The following is a 22,220-nucleotide window of genomic DNA, read 5'->3' as shown; positions in this document are numbered from 1 at the left end:
CAACCTTTCTCTCTGACTGCCCTTAGCATTTTTTCCTTAATTTCAACACTGGAGAATCTGACAATTATGTGCCTTGGGGTTGCTCTTCTTTTGGAATATATTTGTGGTATTCTCTGTATTTCCTGGATTTGCATATTGGCCTGCCTTGCTAGATTAAGAAAGTTCTCCTGGATCATACCCTGAAGAGTGTTTTCCAACTAGGTTTCATTCTCCCTGTCACATTCAGGTACACCAATGAAATGTAGATTAGGTCTTTTCACATAATCCTGTATTTCTTGGAGGCTTTGTTCATGTCTTCACTCTTTTTTCCCTAATCTTGTCTTCTCGTTTTATTTCATTGAGTTGATCTTCAGTCACTGATTTTCTTTCTTCTGCTTGATCAGTTTGGCTATTGAAACTTGTGTATGCTTCACAAAGTTCTTGTACTGTGTTTTTCAGCTCCATCAAGTCAATTATGTTCTTCTCTAAGCTGTTTATTCTAGTTAGCATTTCGTCTAACCTTTTTTCTTTGCACTGGGTTAGAGTATGATCCTTTAGCTCAGAGAAGTTTGTTATTACCCACCTTCTGAAGCCTGCTTCTGTCAGTTCATCAAACTCATTCTCCATCCAATTTTGCTCTGTTGCTAGTGAGAAGCTGTGATCCCTTGGTGGAGAAGAGGCATTGTAGTTTTTGGCAATTTCAACCATTTTGTGCTAGTCTCTTCCCATCTTCAGGGATTTATCTACCCTTGGACTTTGAAGTTGGTGACTTTAGGATGAGGTCTCTGAGTGGACATCCTTTCTGTTGATGTTGAAGCTATTTCTTTCTGTTTTTTAGTTTTACTTCTAACAGTCTAACTGCTGGAGGTCCACTCCAGATGCTGCTTGTCTGAGAATCACCCATGGAGGCTGCAGAACAGCAAGGATTGCTACCTGTTCCTTCCTCTGGTAGCTTCGTCCCAGAAGGTACCCACCAGTTGTCAGCCAGAGCTCTCCCGTATGAGGTGTCTCTTAGGATATATAGGAGTCAGGAGGCCACTTGAGGAGGCAGTCTGTCCCTTATCAGAGCTTAAGTGCCATACTGGGAGCTCCATTGCTCCCTTCAGAGCTTCTGGGCAGGGACATTTAAGTCTACTGAAGTGGAACTCACAACTCCCCCTTTTCCCAGCTGTTCTGTCTTGGGAAGGTGGGGCTTTATTTATAAGTCCCTGACAGGCTGCTGCCTTTTTTTCAGAGATGCCCTGTCCAGCAAGGAGGGATTCTAGTCACAGTCTGTGTGCAGATGCCTTGCTAAGCTGTCATGGGCTCTGACAGGTTGCTGTGTAAACTTCCTTGTGATTTTGTTTACACAGGCAAGGTTAGAACTGCCTCAATAATGGTGCATGCCTCTCCCTGCACTGAGCTCAACCATCCCAGGTCGATCTAAAGCTGCTATGCTGGCTGTGAAAATCTCATGCCAGTGGGTCTCAGTTTGCTGGTCTTTGTGGCGGTGGGACCCACCAAGCCAGATCACTTGGCTCCCTGCCTTCAGCCTTCCTTTTTTCAGGGGGAATGGGTGGTTCTGTCTTGCAGATGCTCCAGGAACCTGCTAAAATGGCCCCCCAGTTTTGTGCTGGAAACCCATGGCACTGGCTCAAACAGCCACACACTTTTGTGCTAGAAACCCACAGCACTAGTGTTGTTGCCACCAGCAGGAACCTTCTGGTCTGTGGGCTGTAAAGATTATGGGAAAAGCACAGTATCTGAGCTGTAGTGCCAGAATGTCTGGAAAAGTCCCTGATGGCTTCCCTTGGGTAGGAGGGAGAGTTCTCTCTTCCCTTGCACTTCCTAGGTGAGGCAACACCCCACTCTACCTCAGTTTGCCCTCCTTGGGCTATACTCACTCTCTACCCAGTCCCATTGAGATGAACCTAGTACCACAGTTGGAAATGCAGGGATCACTTTCCTTATGTGTCACTCTCAGTGGGAACTGTGCTCTGGAACTGTTCCTATTCGGCCATCTTGGTGGAAGTCAGGTTTTGCATTTAAATGTTTAATCTATCTTCAGTTGATTTGTGTACATGCTGAAAGTAAAGGGTCCATTTTCAATCTTCTGCATATAACTGGCCAGTTATCCAGCACTATTTATTAAACAGTCTTTTCCTAGTTTCTTGTTTTTGTCAACTTTGTCAAAGATTAGTTGGTTGTAGGTATGAGGCTTTATTCTGGGGTTTTCTATTCTGTTCCATCGATCTATGTGTCTTTTTTTTCAACCAGTACCATATTGTTTGGTTCCTGTAGCTTTGTAGTATAATTTAAAGTCAGGTAATGTGATGCCTCTGGCTTTATTCTTTTTAGCTAGGATTGCTTTCACTATTTGGCCTCTTTTTCACTTCCATATGAATTTTACAATTGTTTTTTCTAATTCTGTGAAAAATTACATTGATAATTTGATAAGTATTACATTGAATATGTAGATTATTTTGGGCAGTATGGTCATCTTAACAATATTGATTCTTCTAATTCATAAGCATGGATTGTTTTTGCATTTGCATTATCTGTCATTTCTTTCATCAGTGTTTTATAGTTCTACTTACAAGCTATTTCACTTCCTTTATTAAATGTATTCCTAGGTTTCTATGTGTACATGTGGTTATAATAGGCTGTTTTAACCTGATAACAATTTAACTTTCTTGCATAAAAAATCTCCACACTTTTACTCCACATACCCCCCCAAACACAGATTCTAAATTTTCAATGTCACACTTATATATTTTTATATTGCATATTTATTAAATTATTTAATTAATTTATTAAATTATTGTACCAGTATTATTTTTAATAATTGTATCTTTTAACCTTCATTCTAAATCAAAAGTGATTTACATATTACCATGAAAATATTACATTACTCCAAATTTGACTATGTACTTACTTTTACCAGTGAATTTTATGCTTTCACATGATTTTATGTTGCTAATTAGCCCACTTTGCTTTCAGCTAAAGAACTCCCTTTAGCAGCTCTTGCAAGATAGGTCTATTGGTGAGGAATGGTTAATTTTAATTTAACAAAGTACAAAAAGCTCATTGGTAGAGTTTCAGATTTCATATTTCCACTAACCTTTAAGAAACTATCATTTGAGTTTTAGTGTATTGTTAAACAGAAATGTTCACAATTATGTAAAATGTTTATTAAAATATTCCTCCTTTTCCTCACTATTTGTCTGTGTGAGGCCATGTTTTATTCATTTACTTCAACCAAAACAGCACACTTAATAGGTTTAATTCAGAAGTAGTTATAAAAATACAGCCATCTTCAAGTCGGACATTAAAGAGATTTGTAAAAATGTAAAACAGTGTCACTTTTCTCACTCTAGTTTTTGTTGTTTTGGAAACTGTAATAATTTTTATTAAAATGTATTATTTATTTTTACATTAAATCAATTCATTATTTTTATTTTTAAAAATTGGATTTAAATTTTTTTCATTTCAATTTCTAATACAGTAAATAGAGATAGGTATAACCCAACTAAACCAAAATCTTTAGGGTTCTCTAATGTTTAAGAGTTTAAAGTAGTCCTGAAACAAAATAGTGAAACAGCCTAGAAAAAACAAAGAAATAAATCTGAATGTTAACATTCATCGATTCAGTTACCATCGTTTCATCTCTAAAAGCCCATGGCATATGGTTACTGAGGCACCACTTTGAAACTCCCATGCTGCGCCAGGTACTTGTGAGCATGTAACTTTGTTAACTGTTCAGAGCTGTATCCCAACATGGCTTTGTTGCCCTTTTCATGGCACTGCTGCTAAATCTCATTAGGTACTCCAAAGAAGTCAGTGAACCTTTTCTTTATACCTTTTATTCATGATATTTATAAGTTTGGTAATTTGCAAAGGTCTTGGACAAAGACCAGTGACTTATCTGTAATAATTAATTTATCTCTTGAAAAAACAAACAATATAATGGGTTATGGAGCACAGGCATCATAAGCAGAAAAATGGTTTATAAGTAAAGGGAGAGAACCTGGTGTGTAGCATTTGTATCAGGAATTCATGTTACCACTTGGCAATATGAACTTTTAGCAGTGTGCCTTTTTTGTTTGTTTGTTCGTTTGTTTGTTGAGGCAGGGTCTTGCTCTGTCCCCAGGCGGGAGGGCAGTGACCCAATCTCAGCTTACTGCAACCTCCACCTCCAGAGTTCAAGAGATTATATGCCTAGGACTCCTGAGTAGCTGGGATTACAGGCGCACACCACCACACCCAGCTAATACAGCTAATTTTTGTATTTTTAGTAGAGACGGGGTTTTACCATGTTGGCCAGGCTGGTCTCGAACTCCTGACCTCAGTTGATCCACCAACCTCAGCCTCCCAAAGTTCTGGGATAACAGGCATGAGCCACTGCTCCCAGCCACCCTTTTTATTAAATACATTTTGCATGACCATGTAGTTTTTTACAACTATTTATCTAGTAAACCAATAACACAGTTTTTGAAAAAAGACTTAATGGGTAACATAGAATTATTCATGATATCTGTGCCATATCTTGAGCACCCACTGGATACCGGATATTGTGCTGGGCTTTGGAGATGAAAAATAATGAGTTATCTTGGAAAATTTACAATGTAACACAAAAAGCTTTGTGTAACTAAATTTGCACAGTGAAATATAATTAATAATGGAAGAAGTATATTATTTGGCAGAGTACAGTGGGGAAAAGTACCAGCCAAGACTTAGAATATCAGCTCAATACTCACACTTAGACGGATGAGAAACAGGCGCCCTGCACAGGCAGATGATAGGGTTAGGTATGACGGGAGCCAAGAGGGTAGGAGCTACACGAAATCTGAGTTTGGTTTGGCTGTTGTGGAGGGTTGAGGGAATATGGAGAGAGGACCACACTTGAATCACTGAGGGCCCTTTTTTTATTCTATTATTAGTGAAATCATTTAAGAAATTGTATTGGTGACAATAACAGAGAAATAAGGGCTTTGAGGATGCAAACATAGGCTTTAAAAAATCCTTAAGCAAAATAATAAAATAAGCTCAGTATTCAGTATCCTACTTTAAAGAAAGCATTTTACGCATGCAAATATCCCATATATTCAGAGGCTTCTTTAAAAAATACAAACAAACCCTGTCATATAGACATGGGGCAAAAAGGGTACTTTGTGAGTAGAAGCTAATTGAGGTAAAAGAAAAACTTGTTTTAGAAGCTGAGGGCCCAGTTGCTGACTTAATGAAACAAATTATGAGACTTTTATTTATGTGAAAATCCATGCTGCTGAAAACATGAGTGTTTCAGGTTTTCTATAAACAGGAACAAGGTGTTCTACCAAAAAAGATGTATGAAAAGCACATTGAATATCTGCTTTGAGTATTTGACTTGGAGGAAAATGCTAGTTGAGTCTACCTCTTTGATAGCAATATGTATTAAAAGTCTAACAGTCTCACTGTACCCTTCCCTGAGAAGGTAAAGGAATATCCTGACTTTAAGGGTTGTGAGACCTAGATGTTTCTTAGCAAAGGACTCCAATGACTTTTCTTTGCAGGTTTTAAATAGCTAACTATTTTGTGGTGGCTTTAAGCCTTCTAGAACAAAAAGATTAGGTATGTAGTTGCTTTTAATAAAACTATTTGAAAGTTCACTAAAGGCAATTATGATTTTTCTAGGACCTTTTCCAATTCTGTGATTATATGAATGACCACCCAGAATTTCCATTGAACACTGATATACAACTTGCTATGGCTACAATTTATTTTGATGTGGAAACATGTTTTTTTTTTCTGTTCTTATGTCTCCCTTCATACAAAAGTGTAATATCCCAGATATGTAGGCAACGTATCTGTAGTCTTCTTTATAGTTCTACCATTCAGAATAATTCTAATATGCTTTAATCTTATTAAATATCTAGAAGACTAATGGACAGTTATAGCTGCATTTCTTTAAGCAAGTCTATCATATCTTTGGGTTTATACCAAACTAAATTTGTGAACTATTACCCATTTTTAAAAATAATTCTTTACATAATTATTTGCCTCAATCTTTCTTTAAATAGCAAACACTCACAATGCATTTTAAAATATTACCTACTTAATAAAAACCCATTCTGTAGCGTTTATTGCATTGAGCGGTTGACTCTTTAGCCAATATGCCTTTATATTTTGTCTTGAAAGATGGACCCTATATTGTCAACATCAGTTCCACTGTACTCCTTGAGAGTGGATAAGGAATATGAAGTGCGTGTGAGATCCAAACAACAAAAATCTGAAAATTATGGCGAGTTCAGCGAGGTGCTGTATGTAAAACTTCCTCAGATGAACCAATTTACATGTGAAGAAGGTAAAAGAAATAAAAGATTAAAATAGCAACTAACCTGGCTTTTGTCAATATAGCAGTTGATTCATCTCTGCACTGGTAACGTGTTGTTTATATCAAAATATATTAGCATCAGGTATCAGGGTGAGAGACCTTGAGCTCACTATCTGTAATAGACATTGTTCATTGCAAAAGCAGAAGGAAGATTTAGTTTCCAAATTTTTCATTCAGGAAAAGTCCTGGGACAGGTGGAAGTTCAGAGACAGGAATATGGTGGCAATCTCTGGATGGTAGAATTCAGATTATTCTTTTCTTTATATGTTTTTATATTTCTAAAATTTTCTATAATAAGTTTGTTTTGAATTTATAATCAGGAAAAAGCTGTTCTAGTGGTTAGGGAAGAAAGTGTGTATCTATATGAATAAATAGATACGTGGCGTCTAAGAGGAAACCTAATATTGAGTCAGCATAGGTAGTCAACAGCAAGTGCATACAGTTTTAGAAAGTGGAGTGTGGATTTTACCTAGAGGAATGCCTAACAAGTAGTGTGCTAGTGATACTCAAAAAAGACATGGAACATCTGAAAACCCTGTGTAGGAGAACAACGACAATGATTTGTGTTTTTTAAAATGGGACCTATGAATTTAGAATAAAAGGATTAAAACTTTTAGATACAGAAATAAATAAAACTGATTAATAATGAGCAGAAAGTATAGAGTATTATCACTCTCAAATGTGAATTGTCTCTCTTCCATCTTCATTGAAAACAGAAAGATTACAGGGCTATATGTTTGTTAAACAAACAACCATAAGCTACATAGAAAATAAATTTCTATTTCTGCATTTACTGTACAGGTAGAATCTCATGATACTAAATAGCACTAGGATGAAAATTTCTATAGCACCATTTTCTCTAAACTCTAGTTAAATAACTTCTTGTTTCCAAACTATTTGATTTAATGCAATTCTGGATGTAAAAGTACAATTGCTATACACTCTTAAGCTTAGTGTAGTGGCATTTAATTCACTTAACATATATTTTTTAAACTAGCTTTTCCTTCTGTTATTAACAAAAAAAATAAGCTCTAACTTTATGTTATTTTCATGAATATGTCACTGATAGAAAATTATACATACTACAAGACAAAAAAATGATATTTTCTCCTCCATGAATTCTTTAAAATGCTTATAATATCTCCCTAGGAGATTTTAATAATTTATTAAATGAGAAAAGACTATTTCAGCATAAAGGCCTACTTTTTAAAAGGCAATATTAAAGTAAATTCCATCTCTCATTTTTATGAAAAAGTAGTTAACCTCTGCTGCTATGGTAAGAATACTGGGAACCAACTGCAGTGTAGCTGGGAGGTACTCACTCTTAAGGAATGAAATAGAAGTTTTACAAACAGGTTCCCCCAAGTCTGATATAAAGTACACTAAAACCCGAAGATGGGAGCCTCAGTAGTGATCTTTCTATTGATTGTATGTATATAATATACATGAGATATATTTATCATATTTTAATAATTTAATTTATTAATATAAACATGTATATTTATAGCTGTAAAATATATGTTCTTTGTGTCTAAGAAGTTTCTGTCATGATTTATAAATGAAAACTATGCCTTCATCTTTTTGATAAATCTTCAATCTGGAGGCTAAGAAAATCACCACACTTAGAAAAAAATATATAAACTAAGTGGGCATTATTTATATAGTGTGTTAATAAACAACACCTTTTACCAGGAGCCGAAATGTTTCTGATACTCCCTTGACACATAATATGCTTAAAGCAGATTGTTTGTTTTCATAAAACACATGTTGATTTTGAACTATCTGCTGTTTCTTTTGAAATGTATTTTTTCAATATGAAGAGATTTGAAAAGTAGAGATGTCCTTAGAACAGAATAAAACTAAGTTTTTGCATTCTGTTTCAGTGGTTATCAAGAGAAATCACTGACTTTATTAGGAATACAAATTAGGAATTTTTTGTGAAAAGGGAAAGGGAAATGTAAACTGTGCTTCAACTATTCATAATTCTAAGAGTGAAATATTCTTGTGTGTTTCAGATTTCTACTTTCCATGGCTCTTAATTATTATCTTTGGAATATCTGGGCTAACAGTGATGCTATTTGTATTTTTATTTTCTAAACAGCAAAGGTAGGTATGAAGTAGTATTCTCTGGTAGTTTTTGCCAGTTGTTTAGATTTCCATGTGTGTTTCTCTGTGTTATTTGATATTTTCTTTTGTAAATTATGAGTGGAAATTTAATTAACCTAGTAAACTTTTATCTCTAGTTATATATTTACCATTTATATGAAACTCAATTTGTTGTATTTATCATAGACAACTAAGAGGTTTAGATTCTACCTGGAGACTTGTACAGAACATTAAGATGCTTAGGCTACTGACTATGCATACCTTGTGATGTGTACCTCTTTATCTAATAGCTACCTCTTCCCCCTCAAGTCCTCAACAAGTTGACCCATTCATTCCAGGACTTCAGAGTATCACTGAGCCTTTGGCTGAGTATGATGCTGTCCTTATATACACTCAATTTTTTTTTTCCTTGAGATGGAGTCTCACTCTGTTGTGAATTTATTTTAAAAGGTTTTAATTTGTTTTGTGACATAGTACAGCATTTGTAAACTTCAAAATAGAATTTCATTAGGAAGAAGAATTCTTGGGATGCTAGAGTGTAAAAGTCTAACTGAATGCAGAAAGGGTTATTTTCAGTAGAGTTTCATGTATATTCTGCGGATTTGGGGCGGAGAGTTCTGTAAATTTCTATTAGGTTTGCTTGGTCCAGGTCTGAGTTCAAGTCCTGGATATCCTTGTTAATTTTCTGTCTGGTTGATCTGTCTAATATCGACAACGGAGTGTTAAAGTCTCCCACTATAATTGTGTGGGAGTCTAAGTCTCTTTGTAAGTCATTAAGAACTTGCCTTAGGTATCTGGGTGCTCCTGTATTGGGTTTGTATATATTTAGGATCGTTAGCTCTTCTTGTTGCATTGATCCTTTTACCATTATGTAATGTCCCCCTTTGTCTCTTTTGATCTTTGTTTCTTTAAAGTCTATTTTATCAGAGATGAGAATTGCAACTCCTGCTTTTTTTTGCTCACCATTTGCTTGTTAAATCTTCCTCCATCCCTTTATTTTGAGCCTTTGTGTATCCTTGCATGTGAGATGGGTTTCCTGGATACAGTACACGATGCATTTGGCTTTTTATCCAGTTTGCCAGTCTGTGTCTTTTGATTGGGGCATTTAGTCCATTTACATTTAGGGATAATATTGTTATGTGTGAATTTGATACTGCCATTTTGATGCTAGCTGGCTGTTTTGTTCGTTAGTTGATGCAGATTCTTGATTGTGTTGATGCTTTTTGCCATTTGGCATGTTTTTGGAGTGGCTGGTACTGGTTGTTCCTTTATATGTGTAGAGCCTCTTTCAGGAGCTCTTGTAAAGCAGGTCTGGTGGTGATGAAATCTCCAAGTACTTGCTTGTTTGCAAAGGATTTTATTTTTCCTTCTCTTATGGAGCTTAGTTTGGCTGGATAGGAGATTCTGGGTTGAAAGTTCTTTTCTTTAAGGATGTTGAATATTGGCCCACACCCTCTTCTGGCTTGTAGGGTTTCTGCTGAGAGATCTGCTGTGAGTCTGATGGGCTTCCCTTTTTGGGTAACCTGACCTTTCTCTCTGGCTGCCCTTAGCATTTTCTCCTTCATTTCAACCCTGGTGAATATGACGATTATGTGCCTTGGGGTTGCTCTTCTTGACGAATATCTTTGTGGTGTTCTCTGTATTCCTGGACTTGAATATTGGCCTGCCTTGCTAGGTTGAGGGAGTTTTCCTGGATAATATCCTGAAGAGTATTTTCCAGCTTGGATTCATTCTCTTAGTCACATTCAGGTACACCTATCAGACGTAGATTAGGTCTTTTCACATAGTCCCATATTTCGTAGAGACTTTGTTCATTCCTTTTTACCCTTTTTTCTCTATTCTTGCCTTCTCATTTTATTTCATTGAGTTGATCTTCGACCTCTGATATCCTTTCTTCTGCTTGGTCAATTCGGCTGTTGAAACTTGTGCATGCTTCGCAAAGTTCTCCTGTTGTGTTTTTCAGCTCCATCAGTTCACTTATATTCCTCTCTATGTTGTCCATTCTCATTAGCATTTTGTCAAATCTTTTTTCAAGGTTCTTAGTTTCTTTGCATTGGGTTAGAACATGTTCTTTTAGCTCACTGTAGTTTCTTACTACCCACCTTCTGAAGTCTGATTCTGTCATTTTATCACACTCCTTCTCCATCCAGCCTTGTTCCCTTGCTGGTGAGAAGTTGTGATCCCTTGTAGGAGGAGAGATGTTCTGGTTTCGGGTGTTTTCATTCTTTTTGCGCTGGTTTCTTCCCATGTTTATGGATTTATCTACCTGTCGTCTTTGTAGTTGCTGACTTTCAGATTGGGTCTCTGAGTGGACGTTCCATTTGTTAATGATGAAGTTATTTCTGTTTCTTAGATTTCCTTCTAACAGTCTGGCCCCTCTGCTGTAGGAGTGCTGAGGTCCACTCTAGGCCCTGCTTGCCTGGGGATTGCCTGCAGCAGCTGCAGAACAGTAAGGGTTGCTGCCAGTTTCTTCTTCTGCTCTCTTTGTCCCAGAAGGATACCCACCAAATGTCAATCTGATCTCTCCTTTATGAGGTGACTCTTTGGATATACAGGAGTCAGGGAGCTGCTTGAGGAGACAATCTGTCCTTTATAGGAGCTCAAGTGCTGAGCTGTGAGCTCCGTTGTTCATTCAGAGCTGCTGGGCAGGTATGTTTAGGTCTGCTGCAGCAGAACTCATAAACCCTTTTTATTCCCAGGTGCTCTGTCCCAGGGAGTTAGGGCTTTATTTATGGGTTTCCCTTGTGCTGCTGCCTTTTTTTTTCCAAGGCTGCCCTGCCAAGCAAGGAAGCAGCCTGGTGACTGTCTGCCGGCAGAGGCTTTGCTGAGCTGCTGTGGGCTCCACCCAGCTGCCGTGTGAACTTCCCTGCAGCCTTGCTTATATGGGTGTAGTTAGAACTGCCTCGTCACTGGTGTCCCACCTCTGTATTGGCTGACTCTGTCTGTCATGGCAGGTTGCCTTGGCAATAGTGGGTTGCCTTGGCGACGGCAGGCAGCCTCAGCAATCGTGGGCTACCTTGGCAATGGTGGGCTGCCTTGGCAACGGCGGGCTGCCTTGGCAATGGCAGACTGCCTCAGCTATGGCAGACTACCTCTGTAGTGGTGAAGTGCCTCGGTAATGGCGGACGCCCCTCCCCCACAGAGCTGGACCGTCCCGGGTTCATTTGTGCTTGCTGTGAAACTCTCAATCCAGAGAGTTTCTGATTGCTGTTCTTTTGTGGGGGTGGGACCAGCCGAGCCTGATCACCTGGCTCCCTGCCTCAGAGCCTTTTTATCTTTTTTAGTTGAATAGTCGCCTCTATCCCAGTCGCCTGTTGAAAGGGTGCTGAGATCTTTGTGATTTCCCATAGGGCGACTCACTGCACTGGCTTAAACAGCGGGGCTGAGATTCGTGGTGCTTTTTTTGCCCAGGGATCTCCTGGCCTGCCTCCCTGTTCAGTCCCCTCTTTAATCATATGAATGGGCTACTTCCCGGGTCTCCAATCACCAGCCAAGATTAAGTGAAATGTTTAGTGCAGGGGTCACAAACTTGTTTTATAAAGTCAGAGCACATTTTTAGGCTTTTCAAGTCATACAATCTCTGTCACAACTACTCAACTCTGCCACTGTGGCATGAAAGTGGTCATAGACAATATGTAAATGAATGAACATGCTTGTTTTCTCATAAAACTTTATCTACACAGATAAGTGACAGTCCAGATTGGCCCACAGGCCTTAATTTAGTGACCCATAGTTTAGTGCAAAGTATATCCCACAGTGTCTGATTTATCAGGAGCACTAAAAAATGATGGTAGTTATTATAAATAATTTGTACTGCTTATTTCTGTATCTGTAATTCGTCAGTAACAATTTGCTTTAACACTTGCCCCACTGAGTAGTAGAGGCTGCTTAATGCAATTTATAAAATGGAATTTTGTTTATTCCTTGGATTAGATAAAATGGCAAGTGGAAATATTCAGAGAATGTATTCCTTGTGGAATGGACTAGACTGACCACTCACACGGAGTGGAATAGCAACTGATATCCAAAAGTCAGGTTATCATCTCTCTGTAACAGTGTCATCTTTGAATACTCAGGAGTTTTTTAAAAAATTAAATGAATTGTTTGGAATAGATAATCTCTGAGCCTTTTTCCAGTGCTACAATTTGATTTAAAAAAAAAAAAACAAACTCCAGGCCAGATACAGTGGCTTACAGCATATAAATCCAGCACGTTGGGAAGATGGGGCAGGATGACTGCCCTGAGGCCAGGAGTTCCAGACAGCTTGGGCAATGACTTGAGCAAGACTCCATTACAAAAAGTAAAACAATAAAAATTAGCACACCCTGTAGTCCTCGCTACTTAGGAGGCTGACACAGGAAGCTCACTTGGCCCAGGTGTTTGAAGCTGCAGTGAATTTTGATTGTACCACTGGACTCCAGCCTGGGCAATAAAGTAAGACCCTGTTTCAAAAAGTCAAAAAACAATTAAAAACACAGTGAACTCCAGTTACACTATTAATTGTTCAAAATATATAAATGATTTATTCAGTTTCATGACCAAAAAATAATTTAAAGATTTGGAACCAAAAATGTAAATGCATCCTAGGATTGTATATATAAACCCATACTGATTAGTTTAGAGATAGTTCAAATTTAGTCTGTCCAACCTGAAATGAATTCTGCTGTAACATCCTGGTTAATAAGATCATCTTAGATAATTTCATAATTAATATGAACTATATGGCTGACCTACCCAAGGCTACCCTTTTTTAAGAGTGCAAAAATCTTAGCTCCATGACTCTTTTTTCTTCCTTTTTTTTCTGTACAAATTACTGATGAGATGTACACTAGAATTGCCCTCCTTATAGTTGACATGGAAATCAGCTTCAGATGAAATTAAATTTCTTACTTTCAAATACTAAATCTGACTGTCAATAAAAAGCATTAAGAGCAAAAAGATTGTGGGAAAACCACATTTTCTTTTAATAGACGTCAGATGAGGGCTTTTGGGGTTTTTTAATTGTTGCTATTTTCTTTCCTTCTGTAATTTTTCTTCCTAATTTACTGCCTAGTATTTCCTTCTGTTTCTCATACTCCAATTATATAAAGTACAAGAATACTTGGAATACGTAATAGTATTGCCAATATTTTATTTCTATCTTTTGTTATAAGTGAGAATATGTAGCTTTAAGATGTCAAAACCAAAATTTTATTTGTTTTCAAGGATTAAAATGCTGATTCTGCCCCCAGTTCCAGTTCCAAAGATTAAAGGAATTGATCCAGATCTCCTCAAGGTAATTCATAATTTTATCTAAATTGTAGATAGTACTAATTAACACCTGGAGAATGCTGTTATATGTTGAAGGTTTTCTGTATCATATATAAATGGCATATCATATATATATATCACATATATACATCTCACATATATATATTACATTCAATTTTTTTGTATCTCATCTGGAGAAAATTTTTAAAAATATATCTCATAAAAATAAGAAAATGTCATATGTATTTAAATTTTATATAATAATTTATGTTTTGTTTATATGTTTTTGTTACTGTTGTTTTTATTGTAACCATATCTCTGAACATTATTTGCTAAGTCATTTAATTATTATGAGTTTCTTTTCATAGATCTTCATTTTCTTTCTATTTTCTAGGAAGGAAAATTAGAGGAGGTGAACACAATCTTAGCCATTCATGATAGCTATAAACCTGAATTCCACAGTGATGACTCTTGGGTTGAATTTATTGAGCTAGATATTGAGGACCCAGATGAAAAGACTGAGGGATCAGACACAGACAGACTTCTAAGCAGTGACCATGAGAAATCACGTAGTAACCTAGGGGTGAAGGATGGCGACTCTGGACGTACCAGCTGTTACGAACCTGACATGCTGGAGACTGATTTCAATGTCAATGACATACATGATGGTACCTCAGAGGTTGTTCAGCCACAGAGGTTAAAAGGGGAAGCAGATCTCTTGTGCCTTGACCAGAAGAATCAAAACAACTCACCTTATCATGATGCTTGCCCTGCTATTCATCAGCCCAGTGTTATCCAAGCAGAGAAAAACAAACTGCAACCACTTCTTACTGATGGAGCTGAGTCAACTCATCAAGCTGCCCATATTCAGTTAAGCAATCCAAGTTCACTGGCAAACATTGACTTTTATGCCCAGGTGAGCGACATTACACCAGCAGGGAGTGTGGTCCTTTCACCGGGCCAAAAGAATAAGGCAGGGATGTCCCAGTGTGATATGCATCCAGAAGTGGTCTCACTCTGCCAAGCAAACTTCATTATGGACAATGCCTACTTCTGCGAGGCAGATGCCAAAAAGTGCATCCCTGTGACTCCTCACATCAAGGTTGAATCACACACAGAGCCAAGCTTTAACCAAGAGGACATTTATATCACCACAGAGAGCCTTACCACTACTGCTGGGAGGCCTGGGACAGCAGAACATATTCCAGGTTCTGAGATGCCTGTCCCAGATTATACCTCCATTCATATAGTACAGTCCCCACAGGGCCTCATACTCAATGCGACTGCCTTGCCCTTGCCTGACAAAGAGTTTCTCTCATCGTGTGGCTATGTGAGCACAGACCAGCTGAACAAAATCATGCCTTAAGACTTTCTTTGATTTCCCAAGAGCTACGTATTTAATGGCAAAGAATTGGCTGGGGCATGAACACTTAAACCAAAACAATGTTTAAACCTTTTTGTGGGGGTGACAGGGTGGGGTGTGGATTCTAAATGCCTTTTCCCAAAATGTTGAAATATGATTTAAAAAATAAGAAAAATGCTTAATCAGATAGATATTCCTATTGTACATTGTAAATATTTTAAAGAATTGTGTCAGACTGTTTAGTAGCAGTGATTGATTGTCTTATTATTGTGGGTGTTAATTTTGTGATACTAAGCATTGAATGGCTATGGTTTTAATGTATAGTAAATCACGCTTTTTGAAAAAGCGAAAAAATCAGGTGGCTTTTGCAGTTCAGGAAAATTGAATGCAAACCATAGAACAGGCTAATTTTTTTGTTGTTTTTTAAATAAAATGCTTTTTTATTTAAAAATTAAATTAAAACTATAAGTGAGAAATTAAAGCTATAAGCAAGAAGGCAAAAATAGTTTGGATATGTAAAACATTTATTTTGACATAAAATTGATAAAGGTATTTTTAATAATTTAAACTTAGAGCATGACTATTTTATATTACACTACACACTGTGAACTGCAGTTGGTGTGATCCCTCTAAGGAGTATAGCAACTACAGTCCAAAGCTGGTTTAATGCTTTGGCCAGTGCACCTAAAGAAAAACAAACTAGTTTTTTACAAAGCCCTTTTATACCTCCCCAGAGTCCTTAAACAATTCTAAAATGATTATAAAATTTTGTATTATTAGAACACAATTGTTTCTTCTGAATTTTTAAACAAATATTTGTTAATTTGGAAAACTTTAAATTGTTTGCACAGATCAACTTACTGTGCACCAAAAGATGTAAAAGCAAAAAAAGGAAACCTTTCTTCACCAAATCTTGGTTCATGCCAAAAAAAATACATCCTAAGAGAAGTAGAAATCAGTTGTTTCATACTTAACGAGGTGCTTAAGTGCTGTGGTTGCACGTGGAATGAGTTTTTTAGTGCGTGCAGATGGTGAGAGATAAGATCTATATCCTCTGCAGCAGAATCTGTTCACACCCAACTTGGTTTTGTTACATAATTATCTAGGAAGGGAATAAGATACAAGAAGCATTTTGTAAACTGAAGCAGATCAGTTTTGGTAACGAAACAAAGAGTTCAAGAAATAGGTTTTTGTTTCATGGCCTATAACCAGGCACATATTCATTTTTCATGGTAATGAACAGATCATAGACAGAAGAAACAAGGTTTTCAGTTCCCACAGATAACTCAAAATTATTTAAACCAGTAAAAGAAACTCTCTTTCTCACTAAACCTTTTATAGCATGTATTTAAAATAGCAAAAGAATAAGTTTCATCATTTTTTACTTCCTCTGAGTGGATTGGCCTCAAAGCAGACATTCAAAAGAAAAAGAAGAGGCCTGAGTAATTTACAAATTTTTTTGCAATCCTTCATATCCTAACATCATTCTTAAGAGCATTGGGATAGCTCCTGAAAAGGTTTATGAAAAAGAAGAATCTCATCTCAGTGAAGAATATTTCTCATTTTTAAAAAAGCTTAAAAACTTTGAAGTTAGCTTTAACTTAAATAGTATTTCCCATTTATCTCAGACCTTTCTTAGGAAGCAAGCTTAATGCTGATAATTTTAAATTCCCTCTTTCCTGCAGGAAGGACTATGAAAAGCTAGAATTGAGTGTTTAAATTTCAACATGTTATTTGTAATTGCTGTTTAATAGATTTTCTGCTACCTTGCTGCTATGGTTTTCTCCAAGAACTACATAATTTAGTTTCATATAAAGTATCATCAGTGTAGAACCTAATTCAATTCAAAGCTGTGTGTTTGGGAGACTATCTTACTATTTCACAACAGGCTGACAACATTTCTATAGCCAAAAATAGCTAAATACCTCAATCAGTCTCAGAATGTCATTTTGGTACTTTGGTGGCCACACAAGTCATTATTCACTAGTATGACTAGTTGTGTCTGGCAGTTTATATTTAACTCTCTTTATGTCTGTGGATTTTTTCCTTCAAAGTTTAATAAATGTATTTTCTTGGATTCCTGATAATGTGCTTCTGTTATCAAACACCAACATAAAGATTATGTAAACCAGACTGTATATTGTGAATTCTCAATATAAGGAGAACTTAGCACCGTTGGATCAAATACATCAGCATTGGTGATGGAAATTTTTATGTGCCGGGATGTAGAGAGGGAGATGTACCTCCCTACCCCTCTTTTTTTGAGGAGACAAAGCCCAACTCAGAAATATCCTGCTGTCTTGGCCCTCCGCTTAGGCTGTGATTCCCCATGTGCAAAGGTTCATAGAGCCATGTGTCTGATGCATCATAGAAAATCAGTGACACGGGTGTGGGATGAGAGAGAGAGATATGTGAGCATTATCTTTACATTTTCAGCTTCAGCATGTTGTCTGGAAAGAAGGAAAGCAGCTCTCCCTCTGCCATTCACCCATTGGCCCATGTCAGTTTATTGGACTAGCTGCTTGTTATCATGGGAATCAGCTAACAGGTCAGGGGTTTGGGAGGAAGACTGATTAGGTAGGTTGTGTAGGAGCTTGAGAGAGCCATGAAGCATAGATTCCTATAGCAGGAGGAAAGCTACCGGTGAGGTAGCTACTGAACCCTAGGCTTCTTAGCAGGCACTAGATTCTGAGTTGTAGGAATCGAGTGATGACATTGATAAACCTACTAAACAATGATGTATTGCTTCAGCAAGTGCAAAGTGCCACCACTTTTTATAATACTCAAGGGTGACATTAAAAAAAAAAAAAATGTCTTCACCTGCTGCCTTCTGCCCTGTGAGCAGCCATTACCTACAAGAACCATGGAGTGAAGCCTCAGGGCTTCTTTATATGAGATGCTTTAAGGTATGAGGAGTTAAGGGAAAAGAAAGCCTGCCTACTTCCGTGGATTGAAATGACACAATTCTATTTCAGAAGATTAATGATGTATTGAAAACCATCCAATCAGTGATCCTTGCTTCTGAACCATGCTTAATGGTGTTTATCATACTACTTTGGTAGCTCAGCTAGCAAACAACCAGAATAGATTTGCCAGTATGTACTCTGGGGAATGACTATCTCTAAAATGTCCTTGAATCAATAATTTTGTGGTTGAATAAATTTGGAAAACACCTCATACTATACTCGCTTCTGGGAGAGTCATAGTGACATTTTAAAGCTTCTACAGTTTAAAGAAATCCATTTAAATTTAATATATTATTTTCTCATTAATAATGAGAAATAGTGAAAGAATACTCAATATTATATTATTAACACTTGGGAAAAAAACTAAGAAGAGTAACACACCTGCCACAAAATAAAGTTATATTAAATTTCAGATGAGCTTGAATTTGAACAAAACATTTTATATGATGTCATTAAATTTTTACTCACAATAAAACTACCTAAAAACTAAATACAAAGGAGCTGCATGATTAAAATAACCACAGATGATTTTCAATTCATCTCAGGTATGACACTTTTCATAAAGTATGGACGTCTTAGAGTATTCATTATCTTCTCTATGACAGTGACTTTTTATATGCTTGCTGAAACAAGATTTAACTTTAGGCCTGGCTGGTGGCTCACGCCTATAATCCCAGCACTCTGGGTGGCCAAGGTGGGCAGATCACTAGGTCAAGAGATCAGGACCATCCTGGCCAACTTGGTGAAACCCCGTCTCTAATAAAAATACAAAAATTAGCTGGGCATGGTGGAACATGACTGTGGTCCCAGCTACTCGGGAGGCTGAGGTAGGAGAATCACTTGAACCCAGGAGGAGAAGGTTGCAGTTAGCCGAGATTGGGCCACTGCACTCCAGCCTGGCTACAGAGCAAGACTCCATATCAGTGGCCCAAAAAAAAAAAAAAAATTTTAACATTTTCCCTTTTTCAGCCCAAAGAATGATTGACATATGGATTGTACCAATATTAACAAATTCTGACTCTTATTTAGGACACCCATTTTCTATGAAATCTGAGCTTATAATACCAAGAAATGCTTATATCACTTCTCATAGGAGGAGCATATCTTGCTGTGAAATTACAGAATAATACTTATCTGTTATTATCTGAACAAAAATAACTTGCTCCTAATGCTGCTTAAGTTAAAAAAAAAAAAAAAAAAAAACTTCGACTGTAATAGATTTTTTTTACAATAGTCCCAGGAAGCAGTGTTTGTAGAAATATATAGAAATCAATTTCCTATTGATCTCTTTTTAAAAAAGAATCTCTTCAGAATTGTTCTGTGGGCATTAAAAGATGTTAGCAGCATTTTCAATAAGGATAAAATAATTTGGGAAGAAGCTGTACTCACTTGGGATTTGACAATGGTACTGTAGTCAAAAATTCAAAGTAGAAAGATTTTTATTATTACCTTTCCTTTAATGATACTGTATAATAAAAATAACTTGCATCGGGTTCTGACTTTATAAAGTACTTTCAAATGCGTTATTTCATTTAAACTTAAGAAATCTGTCTTGTAGGTTTGTCAGATATTATTCTTAACATCTTATTGGGGAAAAAAACCAAGTCTCATAAAACCTAAGAGATTTTCCCAAAGTTAATAAACTAGTGAGTAATGAAGCCAGGATGAAAACCCAAGTTGACTGGTCCAGAGTTCCCAAAACAATGCAACCTATAACATTACTGGATGGGGGAAAAGCTTTAGATCCTATTCACAGTGTGAAGAAAAGGGAAAGTTAATTGTTTTGTAATAACTGTTATTCAAAGATAACCTTGAGTAATCCTTGATAATAATAATTCTTTGAACACTTTGGAAGAATTCAAAGAATCACCTGCCAAAGATGAAAGGTTCTTCTCTGATAAACATAACCAGGTAATAAATGTCTAACAACCAGTTCTGGAGTGGAGGGTCTATGTTGAGAAGTGCTGAGTGTGTAATTGCTGAGAAATGCTGAGTATATGATGGAATACATTGCTTGCTAGGAAGAACAATGGTAAGGAAAACTTAGCCACCCCCCACTAGTAGAAAACTACTTGGGGCATTCTAAAGCAGCAGGACAATATATAAATATCATACACTGATTAAAACAATTTTTTAATATATATACTTTTTTATTGCATTTTAGGTTCTGAGGTACATGTAAAGAACATGCAGAATTGTTGCATAGGTACATACATGGCAATGTGGTTTGCTGCCTCCATCCCCATCACCTATATCTGGTATTTCTCCCCATGTTATCCCTCCCCAACTCCCTACCCCTCTGTCCCTTCTTTAGTCCCCACCCACAGACCTAAGTGTGTGATGCTCCCCTCCCTGTTTCCATGTGTTCTCATTGTTCAGCACCCGCCTATGAGTGAGAACATGCAGTGTTTGATTCTCTGTTCCTGTGTCAGTTTGCTGAGAATGATGGTTTCCAGGCTTATCCATGTCCCTACAAAGGACACGAACTCCTCGTTTTTTATGGCTGCATAGTATTCCATGGTGTATATGTGCAACATTTTCCCTGTTCAGTCTATCAGTGATGGGCATTTGGGTTGGTTCCAAGTCTTTCCTATTGTAAATAGTGCCACAATGAACATACATGTGCATGTGTCCTTATAAGAGAACGATGTATAATCCTTTGGATATATACCCAGTAACGGGATTGCTGGGTCAAATGGAATTTCTATTTCTAGGTCTTTGAGGAATTGCCACACGGTCTTCCACAATGGTTGAACTAATTTACACTTCCACCAACAGTGTAAAAGTGTTCCTATTTCTCCACATCCTCTTCAGCATCTGTTGTCTCCAGATTTTTTAATGATCGCCATTCTAACTGGCCTGAGATAGTATCTCAATGTAGTTTTGATTTGCATTTCTCTAATGACCAGTGATGATGAGCATTTTTTCATGTTTGTTGGCCTCATATATGTCTTCTTTTGAAACGTGTCTGTTCATATCCTTTGCCCACTTTTGAATGGGTTTGTTTGCTTTTTCCTTGTAAATCTGTTTTAGTTCTTTATAGATTTTGGATATAAGTCATTTGTCAGATGGGTAGATTGCAAAAATTTTTTTCCCATTCTGTTGGTTGCCGGTTCACTCTAATGATTGTTTCTTTTGCTGTGCAGAAGCTCTGGAGTTTAATTAGATCCCATTTTTTAAGCACATACATCTGACCCTGCCCCCATGGCTCCCTCATGGAGAATACTTTTTAGTTTGTCTGTGATCAGTGGTAAGCAGTCATCAGCTGCCTACTTGGTATATTTTTGTGTTATGAGAAAATACAGAACATCTGTTTGTTAATAATAATCACCTGTTCAGAGAGAAAAAATCTGTAGAGTCTGTTCGAGCCCTTCAGCCCAGAATGCTGTCAGCCCCTGACGCTGTCAGCTCGGAGGGCTGTTAGCTCTGCAGATAGACTCAATTTGCTTTTCTATCTAGGTGTCTGCTTCTCAGTGCCTTTAGCACTGCCTGGGTGGGGGTCTCTATGGCCAAGCTGGTCTTGGTAAGTAGCGCCCAGACGTGGGGGCTTGAACCCGGCATGAAGGGTCGTCTGAGTGATGGAGAAAGGAGATGCTAAGCTGAAAGTATCCGGAGTACTCTTTTAAAAATCCCCAGGGCAAGTTGGGTGATCTCGGAAGGAGCCCAGGAATTTTTGAAAGACTCTCCCAGGTGAGTTAGGGGGAGCCCAGAAGTAGCCTGAGAACTCTTGAAAAAATCTCCCAGGGTAAGTTGGGGAGCTCAGAATTAGCCTGAGAACTGTTGAAAAAATCTCCCAGCGGGAGCTGGAAGAGCTCGGTAGGTAGTATTATGGTAACACAGGACAGAGATCAAGCAAACACGAGGCTTATTTGGTGTGGTTTGTTTGGGCTTTAGTGTGTTTTGCCTTAGAGACAGACATTGAGGAAGAAGATTCAGGAGAGGAAAGGGAGTATGATGAAGTATGCAGAAAAATTATAGAGCAAAAGGATGAAAATGAGGAAAAATGAAATGAGGAAAAGGTGTACCCGTCAGCCCCACCTCAGTATCTTGTTGAGGGATGGCCAGATCCTCCTGATGCTTCTCCATTAAAGAAACCGTAAGCTACCGCGAAGGTGAAACTTGCTGTTTCTATTGCCGTGTGTACTCCTAGAACTGTGGTAAACAGTTCCATTCAGGCAAGAATTCAAGCAAGAAAAAAGGGAGA

The 22,220-nt window shown here is 37.4% G+C and overlaps 1 protein-coding gene across 4 annotated transcripts in view; it reads left to right on the top strand.

The window, feature by feature from the left end:
* The window catches only part of GHR (growth hormone receptor), a 300,742-nt gene extending 283,615 nt beyond the window's left edge, over positions 1–17,127 (top strand). For all 4 annotated transcript variants that reach the window (XM_032278846.1, XM_032278847.1, XM_032278845.1 and 1 more), the window contains 4 exons: positions 6,136–6,301; positions 8,347–8,437; positions 13,643–13,712; positions 14,082–17,127. In XM_032278846.1, coding sequence (XP_032134737.1) covers positions 6,136–6,301; positions 8,347–8,437; positions 13,643–13,712; positions 14,082–15,053 — 1,299 coding nt within the window. In that variant the 3' untranslated portion in view covers positions 15,054–17,127. The remainder of the gene's footprint in view (positions 1–6,135; positions 6,302–8,346; positions 8,438–13,642; positions 13,713–14,081) is intronic.
* Positions 17,128–22,220: the final 5,093 nt, after the last annotated feature.

Source organism: Sapajus apella, unplaced genomic scaffold (genome assembly GCF_009761245.1).
Source record: "Sapajus apella isolate SASKATOON/1434 unplaced genomic scaffold, GSC_monkey_1.0 scaffold11, whole genome shotgun sequence".
Taxonomy (NCBI): Eukaryota; Metazoa; Chordata; class Mammalia; order Primates; family Cebidae; genus Sapajus; species Sapajus apella.
The sequence above is the reverse complement of the archived record's forward strand: the minus strand, read 5'-3'. Positions and strand labels throughout refer to the sequence as shown.